Source organism: Culex quinquefasciatus, chromosome 1 (assembly GCF_015732765.1).
Source record: "Culex quinquefasciatus strain JHB chromosome 1, VPISU_Cqui_1.0_pri_paternal, whole genome shotgun sequence".
NCBI lineage: Eukaryota > Metazoa > Arthropoda > Insecta > Diptera > Culicidae > Culex > Culex quinquefasciatus.
This window is the reverse complement of record NC_051861.1, coordinates 59,827,304-59,836,750: the sequence shown is the minus strand read 5'-3', so window position 1 is coordinate 59,836,750 and position 9,447 is coordinate 59,827,304. Positions and strand designations below refer to the sequence as shown.

General features: G+C 43.5%; 2 protein-coding genes across 2 annotated transcripts; both read right to left on the bottom strand.

Moving 5' to 3' along the window:
- Nucleotides 1-1,012: 1,012 nt before the first annotated feature.
- LOC119769802 (uncharacterized protein K02A2.6-like) lies at nt 1,013-2,587 on the bottom strand. The gene has a single exon (XM_038263453.1). The coding sequence runs from the start codon at nt 2,381-2,383 to the stop codon at nt 1,013-1,015; it is 1,371 nt and encodes a 456-aa protein (XP_038119381.1). The 5' UTR covers nt 2,384-2,587.
- A 248-nt stretch (nt 2,588-2,835) lies between these two features.
- On the bottom strand, nt 2,836-5,392 carry LOC119769799 (uncharacterized protein K02A2.6-like). The gene is made up of 2 exons (XM_038263446.1): nt 3,051-5,392; nt 2,836-2,995 (listed from the first exon to the last, which is right to left on the bottom strand). Exons 1-2 carry the CDS (start codon nt 5,390-5,392, stop codon nt 2,836-2,838), a joined length of 2,502 nt encoding a protein of 833 aa, XP_038119374.1.
- Between the last annotated feature and the right edge of the window lie 4,055 nt (nt 5,393-9,447).

The following is a 9,447-nucleotide window of genomic DNA, read 5'->3' as shown; positions in this document are numbered from 1 at the left end:
AATTAAAATTGAAAGTTAAAGATGCAGAAGAGGTTTTGTGGTGTGATTTCAACGATCAAAATGTAAAATTGACAAGGGATTTCTGGAATCAAATTAATCGTCTTTTACAAGTAGTAACCAAATGTTTTGACTTCCCCCAGAAAACGTCAAATCAGTACAAACTTGCTGCTGGATCCTTTTGCGGATATCTTCCGAAATAGATCCGGCACCAAAACAATCAAAACAAATCACTACGAACATCAGCCAATTAGGAGGCAACCAAACAACATTAAAGTTCCACTAATTACCAAAACAAAAACATGTTTTGTTTTGACTCAATCGCAGCATGACATTTGACGCTGGTACTTATAAACACTTCCGCTTCGCTGCACACCAAACAAAACATTGAATCGATTTGATTTTGTGTTTCGCTTGTGCTGTCACTCGCAAAACATACCAGCAATTTAAATTTTCATTCTTTTAGTGTTTACATTTTGAAAAAAAAAATACATCGAACTTTCGTTTACATGTGTTTCATACTTTCAAATTTATGATTTGCCCAAATAAAAGTTTCGTTTACATGAGATTCAAGTGTTACATTGAATCTCAATTTACATGGAGGTTGTTTATGTGCTATTCAGCTCTTTACATGAGTTTTCAAATTTACATTTAGCATGTTTACATCTGAAACATGGTTTCAGTGTAGGGTAAATTTACATTTTTTCTGAGTACACCAGAAAGGGGATAGTCTACGTGAAGCAGGCAGGAGGCACTTCATTTGTAGCCGTTTTCTCCGAAGAAGATCTGAACAAATTTACGTAACTATTGAATCGTCCTCTTATTTTTGAAGTTTGTCTAAATGTTGTATGTAATTCAAATTTGTAAAATTGTGAAAATTGTAAACCTATCTGTTAGGTTTGGAATAATACAACTGTTCAGGTTGGTGGTCCAAACTAGAATGATTTATTGATCGCCGACAGCCGCCTTTTATACCCAAATTTTAGCAATTCATGGCATACTCAGCATCTCCCCCCTAGAAGAGATCGTAGTGCTGGAAGTGCGATGGAAGGCGTCGTTTTCTGCCGGATGGTCCTCGTCCTGGGCTTACAGGTTCAATTCCTCTCTTCCGCACGATCGGCCTTGGAGCAGGCACGTCTACGTTTGGTCTTGGAACGCAAACGTATCGCGGTCTGGATGGTCCTGCAACAGCTTTCGCTTCCACAGGTACCGGGTTTGGTGGACGTGACGGTCCTGGAACGGCCATCACCTCCTCAGGAACCGAAAGTAGATCCTCAGCGACTGTTGTCTGCTCGAGCGGCATCTCTTCAAGCTCCCCTCCAACAGGATCAGCATGTGTTTCAACTCCAGTCCGGTTCACGCCAAACTCTTCCAACAGCACGTTTAGTGGTAGGTCGGTCTCGGCTTGAACTACTGGTTCGTTAGCTGCTGCTCGCGATCGCAGTTGGTTTGCATGCGACCGAATCAATCCTCGACGTCGTGGATCGTCCAGTAGCACGTTGTACACCACCTGTCCTTTGCGCTCGATCACCACACCTTTGGCCCAATACTTTTCGTTGCGGATGTGGATTTCAGCGTAAACTTCCTCACCTGCCGCAAACGTGCGTTTCTTGGCTCCATGTTTGCGATTGAACTGTTCGTTCTGGCGTTGGTTGATGAGCGGCATGTCAGGTGTTGGTTTCGTCATCAGGTCGAAGACGGTGCGCACTTTCCTCCCCAACAAAGCTTCAGCAGGTGACTTGTTGTCGGGTAAAACCGCATTTGGTGTGTAGCGATAGGTTTGCAGGAAAGTCTGTAGAGCAACATCGATGTCCTCACCACCAATCTTCAAAAGAGCTCGCTTCAGTGTGTCGACAAACCTCTCTGCTTGTCCGTTAGACTGCGGGTGGAATGGTGGTGTCTTGATGTGCTCGATACCAAGCTCGCGGCAGAACTTGGCGAAAAGCTCGGAGTCGAACTGCGTTCCGTTGTCCGTGACCACGGAGACTGGACATCCGAATCTTGCGAAACACTCTCGTAGCTTGCTGACAGTGGTTGAAGCCGTCGAGTTGTTGACTGCGAAGATCTCTGGCCATTTCGAGTGTGCGTCGACGATCACCAGAAAGAACTTTCCTTGGATGGGTCCAGCATAGTCCAGGTGCAAGCGCGTCCATGGTTGAACTGGAATCGGCCACGAGGAAAGAGTTGTCTTGACTGGAGCTTTTGCCGCAGCAGCACAGCGCGAACATTTCCGCACGTAGTCTTCAATCTCAGCGTCGATGTTTGGCCAGTAGACGTAGCTTCTCGCGATCGACTTCATCCGCTGCATTCCCGGGTGACCAGCGTGCAACTGCTTCAGGACAGGAGCTCGTAACTTCTCAGGAATGGCGATTCGGTCCAAGAACATCACGCAGCCGTCCACTTCGTATAGCGATTCCCGTCGTTTGTAGAACTGCAGGAACTCTCCAGATGATGCTTTGGTTGACCATCCGTCACGAAGTTGCTTGAGTACGGCCTGGAGTGTCTTGTCGCGCTTCGTCTCTTGCAGGATCAGCTGATGAGTAACTGGTAGAGCTGCCACGGATTCCGCCTGGATGCTTCGGACGTCTTTCTCGAGCTGCAGGCTGGCGATGACGTAGTCCTCGTCCGGCTTGGTGTGCTCGCCGATCAAACGTGACAGAACATCAGCGTACCCAAAGCTGTCTGTTGCCTTGAACTCGATCTGGAAGTCGTACAGCAGCAGTGTGAGTGCCCATCGCTGGAGTCGATTCGCCGTGTGAACTGGAATGCCCTTTTTCGTTCCAAAAATTCCCAGCAACGGCTTGTGATCCGTTTGTAGCGTGAATCTTCTGCCGAAAATCATCCGATGAAACTTGGTGCAGGCGAAAACCAGGGCAAGGCCCTCTTTCTCGCCTTGGGCATAGTTCTTCTCAGCGTCCGTGAGTGTCCGGGAAGCATGGCACACTGCTTTGATCGTACCGTCAGGGAAACGGTGTAGAAGAACCGCACCAATTCCTTTCTGCGAGGCGTCAGCGGCAACTATCATCTCCTGGTTTGGGTCGTAGTGGGTCAACAGCAACTCTGATTGCAGAATCCGCTTGAACTCCTCGAACGACCGCTGACAGGCAGGACTCCAGTTCCACTTGGCATCCTTCTTGAGCAGAGCGTCCAACGGATGGCGAAGCTCGTGCATGGACTTGACGAACTTGCCGTAATAGTTGATCGCACCAAGGAATGAGCGCAGTGTCGGAACATCGTGTGGGGCAGGCATGTTGACGATCGGCTTGACTTTCTCTGGATCAGGTCGAATTCCATCGGAATCGACGATGAAGCCCAGGTACTTGATCTGCTGCATGAAGAAATTGCTCTTCTCGATCTTCAAATGGAACCCATACTCCTGGATGCGGGCGAACAGGCGATGAAGCTGCTCGATGTGCTCGTCCAGAGAGTTGCTCGCCACGATGATGTCGTCCAGATAACAGCTCGTATCGTCCAGATCCGCAATCATGCTGTCCACGATGTGTTGGAACTCGCCAGGTGCAGGCTTGACTCCCGGCGACAGGCGATTGAACTGGAACAGACCCTTGTGCGTGTTAATTGTCAGCATCTTCCGCGACTCCTCATCGACATCGACTTGCAGGTAGGCGTCCGACAGATCGATTTGGGTGAAAATCTTCTTGTCGGCCAGCTTTGCGAAGATATCTTGAGGCAGGGGTAGCGGATGGTGGTTCGGCTCCAGCGCGTCGTTGAGTCCAGTGGAATAGTCTGCACAGATCCTCACCTTGCCGTTGGGCTTGCGTACAGCCACGATCGGAGCGGCCCACTCCGAGTACGAGACTGGTGTGATGATCCCAAGACTTTGAAGACGGTCCAGTTCAGCTTCAATTTTCTCAACCGATGCGTACGGAACGGGTCGCTTCGGGCGAAAAATCGGCTTGGCACCAGGCTTCTTGGTGCAGAGTCCCAGACTCTCGCTGAAGATGGTGCTGTACTTCTCCTTGAAACGGTTGACCAGTTCTGCCGACTTGGGATACGTTTTCATGGAGACCTGGTTGCACACCGCGTTGAACGGTACGTCCCACAGTCCGAAAAGCTCGATCCATTCAGCTCCAAACAGGTTCAAATCGTTAGTCTGAGATACGAAGCACCTCCCTTGCTTGACAACGTCGTTGAGGGTTATGGTACAGATGATCTCCAACTCCAGTCCCATGTCATCTCCAGAAGCGTTGACCACGTTGATGGACGGCGGATCGCCGGCTGGACAACCGAGTTGCTTGTAGACGTCCGCTGAGATCACGCTGATGTCCGCGGCACTATCCAACTGCAGTCGTGCTGGCATTCCGTTCAGCTCCACCGTGACGAACTTCCTTCTGTCTGCGATGCTGACCTGGTTGACGGAGTAGATCCCCTGCGCCTTGGCTGTAGTCTGCTTCTTTTTCTTCCGTCCGGATTTTGAATTGAAGCAGGCGCAGTATCCTTCACGATGTCCGACCTTCTTGCAGGACTTGCACTCGTGTTGGATGAATGGGCAATTCTTCGAATAGTGCATTTCCCCACATCTCCAACACGGTGAGTTCGGAGTTTCGGCTGGCTGCTGAGCAGGCGGGGCGTTCTTGGTCCTAGGTGGCTGTTTGACAGCTGATACGGTGGGCTTGGTCCTCTCGAGCATGGCGGTGTCCCGCTTCAGATTTAAGAGTCGCTGACATTCCTCGGCCAACGAACGCAGGGTCATCGGCGCAGCAGGATTGGCACTCTCGATCTTGGACAGCAGTGACGTACGAACGTCCGCATCTCTTGATGAACTCAGGCCGCACACGAACAACAGGCACTTGAACTGGTCCGCGTCGATCTTGTCCAGCTGGAACTCCTCGCACTTCTCGTTCACGATGCCAGCGTACGTGAAGTAATCGTCGGACGGATTCTTCTGTAGCTGCAGGCACTGGTACCGTGAATTGAAGAGCGACGTGTGACGACCGAAGATGGACTTCAGGGTCTTGACGGTTTCTTTGAAATCGACATCTTTCGGTTTGTTTGGTAAAATGTAGCTCAGATACTTCTTGTGAGCCACGGTGTTGAGGTTGCGTAGCAAGAGTCTGACCTTTGCCGGGTCGTCCAGATTTTGAGCGTCCTCCGCGAAAAGATCTTCGTATTTGGCGAACCAGGCTTCAAACGTGACTCCTGCTTCCGGGTCGTAGCAAAATTCCCGGATCCCGCTTGACAGGGACTCGATTACGAACTCGGTCTGGTTCGGACGGGTAGGGTGGACCGGTCTCTGCTGGTTTGCTGGCAAACTACCGTCCCCACCGCCGTTGTCCGCCGGTTGAGCTTCCGTAATTCGAGCAGCCGCAAGTTCTTGAAGAAGCTTTGACTGGTTCTCCAAAATTTTCAAAAGGTTCGCTTCAAACTCCGGAGACATCTTCTTGCGTAGGCTTGTATTTTCTCGTCGCCAATTGTTAGGTTTGGAATAATACAACTGTTCAGGTTGGTGGTCCAAACTAGAATGATTTATTGATCGCCGACAGCCGCCTTTTATACCCAAATTTTAGCAATTCATGGCATACTCAGCACTATCAAATTATTTCATAGTATATTAGTACAGCCCTCTAAAAATTGTTTTCCTTACTTTACATGATGCTTAACCAACCGATCCAAACCTTCACGAATACTCCTGGAGCGGTTCTGAACGCAGCTTTACTCACCGGTGAATTGAGCATTTGCCACGGAAACGCCCAGAGCATCTGTGCAAGAAGCTTCGGGAAACTGGACGAAATACGACAAGTTTTGACAGTAGCAAATATCGACGTGGCGTGTTTCACTGAGTCATGGCTGTCAACGAAGAAATCAAACCGCAGCGTCAGCATTGATGGATATTCTCTGATTCGCAACGATAGAGTTTACACGACTGGTGGAGAAATTGCAGTTTACTACTCAACACGTGTTTCGTGTAGGAACGTTTTCCACACTGAATTGACTGCGGGTTCTGCTGACAGGGTCTGGCGTTGGACCTACACGTTGCAGGACATCGGTTGCTGCTGTTCTGCGAATTAATTTTTGTTCTCAAAGAAGTCGCTAAAAAGAAAGCGCCAGGGCCAGATGGTCTTACATATGAATTTTACTCTCACTTTTCAGATATTTTATTAGATGATTTAGTTATTTTATTTAATAGTTATCTTGTAGATGGCGTCAATCCATCTAGAGATTTCAAAAAAAGTATAATATCTTTAATTCCAAAAAAGGTTGTGACCAATACGAAATTTCTAATAAGCGTCCAATCAGCTTGTTAAATAGTGATTATAAGCTTTTTATAAAAATTTTAGCAATGTTTTTATGTTACATGCAGTTTGACCGGGCCCAATTATCTTTTTCATCAATGGTTTTAAGCTGGGTGCTGAATAGTGGTTCGCAAAACGGCCTCAATTTTGAACTGTCAAAGTGGAACCAATTTACTGTTCGCTAAAAGTAGAGAGTATTGTTATCGATGATTAAAAATTGTTTTTCTTTTGCAAGCATGAAAAACATGTGGCTTTTGAGGACCTGGAGTTGAAGTCAAGAAATCTTAAGAAAGTTGAAGGCGAGATCTTCATTCATTTTTGGAAGTTGTTTATGGAGGCGATGCGGTTGTGTCCATGCAGAAGCTACCTATATTGTTTTATTCCGTTGAAATCCTTCTGGTTCAGTGAAAATCTTCTATGTTTGTTGGATCAGCTTCGCTAGAATTAGCGATGATTTTTCGCTTTACCAGGAAGAGCTGCAGGAGGTATTTTTGGATTTTTAATCGGCCAGGGAATTTATATGCGACATCGCAGAATGACACTCTCGCCGTAGTTCTTGTCACCCGTAAAAGAAAAACCTCTTCTAACCAATTATACATTTTATCCAAACTATGGTATGTAGCGCAGGTATTTCCTCCTGATAATAAACATTTGGCTTCTTTGCGGTCCATATGTGGGAAGTTTTTATGAAAAGGACATTTTTACAAAGTTGAAAGAAATGAATTATATTTACCGGTTTTGTAAGGAGGCATTGCTCTTTTAGACATAGAATGTAAAACAAAATCACTTTTTATTAAAAACATATTATTTGGTAAGTCAGATGAACTTGATACGTTCATGATAAACCAATTAGTTGACAAAATTTAACGCGAAATACAAGAGAGTGGCTTCAAGAAGCGGATGTTCTGAAAAATCAAAATCATTTGAACACTAGTAAGAAATTATATATTTTTTTTATTGAAAGTAAGAAGATTGAAATTGAAAAGCAAAAAGAAAATCCCCACTTGCAGTGGAATACACTTTTTGAAAATACCAACAAAAACTTCTTGTCAACTACAGCGAAATCTTATTTGTTTATGGCCTCACGAGATATAATTCCATGCAACTCAAAATTATTTCGTCATGGAGTAAAGGGAGCAGAATCACCTTTTTGCGAATTGTGGGTGCCCAGGGTACTGTAGAACACAGGTTTAAAGACTGTGTACATTCAAAAATAATTTGGACTTGGTTAAATAATATAGTAATTAACAAATTAAAATTGAAAGTTAAAGATGCAGAAGAGGTTTTGTGGTGTGATTTCAACGATCAAAATGTAAAATTGAAAGCAGCGTTGTGGTTAACTGTTGAAAGTTTAGCGTATTGTTTGCAGACGTTTGGCGAAGGAACGTTGGATGAGTTGAAAAGTAGATTGTGTGAATCGCGGTGGAATTAGAGACCCTAAATAGGGAGACTGGTCTAAGCTGGCTAAATCGATCTGGCAACGTATGTTTTGAGCTTGGCAACATTGATAAGTTTTGCTGGGCGTAAAGGCAAATGCTCGTTTGGGTACGTCAAATTCACTTCGACCAGTCTCCCTATTTAGGATCTCTAGGTGGAATAGCAGAGAAATTCTCAAAAAGCACTTCAAAAATTTTTTGAATGTATTCTAGGTAGTAGTGTAAAATAACAAGTTGTTCAGTGTGAGGAGATATTTTTGAGTCTGTTTGAGCCACAGTAGGATAGTAGAGAATAGATAGTCATGTTATTGTAAAATGTATTTTTATTGCTGCCAATAAAAAGTTACTTCAATAAAAAAAAAACAATCGAAACTTGCAAAAATATTAAAAAACTAGACAAAATAAAATACATACTACTGATTACAAAACAGCTCATTTACCAGTAAGAAAAAAGTCATGCTTGTGCTTGAACAGCCTCCTACTTTGTAGATGTAAACAAAGTGGGATCATTCGAAAATCACGTTACGCATTCTCTCTATTCATCACCCAGATCCAGACGAGAGCATTTAACATAAAAACTCTCTATGGACACTCTGCTATACTAGTTTTCACTTCAGACGATCTCTACCAAACATGCTTCATATTACCTGTGCCTACGACGCGGTCACTTTGTGTTTGTCGCAAGCAGTATTTATTATAAAAATAGTTTTTATTTTTTATTTCGGTATCTATTGAAGATAAAGCTTTGATTTCTTCGAGAGAGTTGTTCATTTTTGGTAGTTAAGCAACTTTGTCGAAAACAAAAATATTCTATACCTTGTATCTTAGAAAATAAATAGTTTTTACTTGTTTTGCACAACTAAAATCAATCAAATTGTAATGACGTCTGAGACAATAATATAGAACCTTTCGGTACCAGCAACTTTCTAGAACATGTCAACTTTCTAAAACTTATCGTTTTTGAGATATATGCAATTCAATATTTTTCCCCATACAGAGCTGGCTCTGTTCGCTGCATACAGAGCTTAGCTCTGTTCTACCATACAGAGCAGGTAAAGAGTTTTTATTGAGCCTGTAGAGCTCGATGCGTCTCTGCTAAAAACTCTTCACTGTTTTCCTCTGCTTGAAAAATAAAAAATATTTAGAATACAGGTAATAAAATGGTAAATTTCCATAGAGAGCATTCAGAGCTAAAAACTCTTCACTGTTTTCCTCTGCTTGAAAAATAAAAAATATTTAGAATACAGGTAATAAAATGGCAAATTTCCATAGAGAGCATTTAGAGCTAAAAACTCTTCACTGTTTTCCTCTGCTTGAAAAATAAAAAATATTTAGAATACAGGTAATAAAATGGCAAATTTCCCTAGAGAGCATTTAGAGCTAAAAACTCTTCACTGTTTTCCTCTGCTTGAAAAATAAAAAATATTTAGAATACTGGTAATAAAATGGCAAATTTCCATAGAGAGCTTTTAGAGCTAAAACTCTTCACTGTTTCCTCTGCCAGAAAAAAATTTAGAATACAGGTAATAAAATGGCCAATTTCCATAGAGAGCATTTAGAGCTAAAAAACTCTTCACTGATTTCCTTGCTTGTGAAATAAAGAAAAATGAGGTTTGCTTTTTAATTGAAACTTTCTAATGGTTATCTTGCTTAAAAAAATAAGAAAAATATAATTTTTTTCTGTTGAGATGTTAATTGATTTTCTTTTTATAAAATTTAAATAATTGTAAGAAGCTTTAGTTTTTATTTTTTTAACTTGCATA

Coding starts and splice junctions, on each gene's coding strand:
- LOC119769802 (XM_038263453.1), bottom strand. CDS start 2,383: ATGTTCTTGGACCGAATCGCCATTCCTGAGAAGTTACGAGCTCCTGTC.
- LOC119769799 (XM_038263446.1), bottom strand. CDS start 5,392: ATGTCTCCGGAGTTTGAAGCGAACCTTTTGAAAATTTTGGAGAACCAG. Junction 2,996..3,050: donor ATTCTGCAATCAGAGTTGCT/GTTGACCCACTA, acceptor GACGCCTCGCAG/AAAGGAATTGGTGCGGTTCT.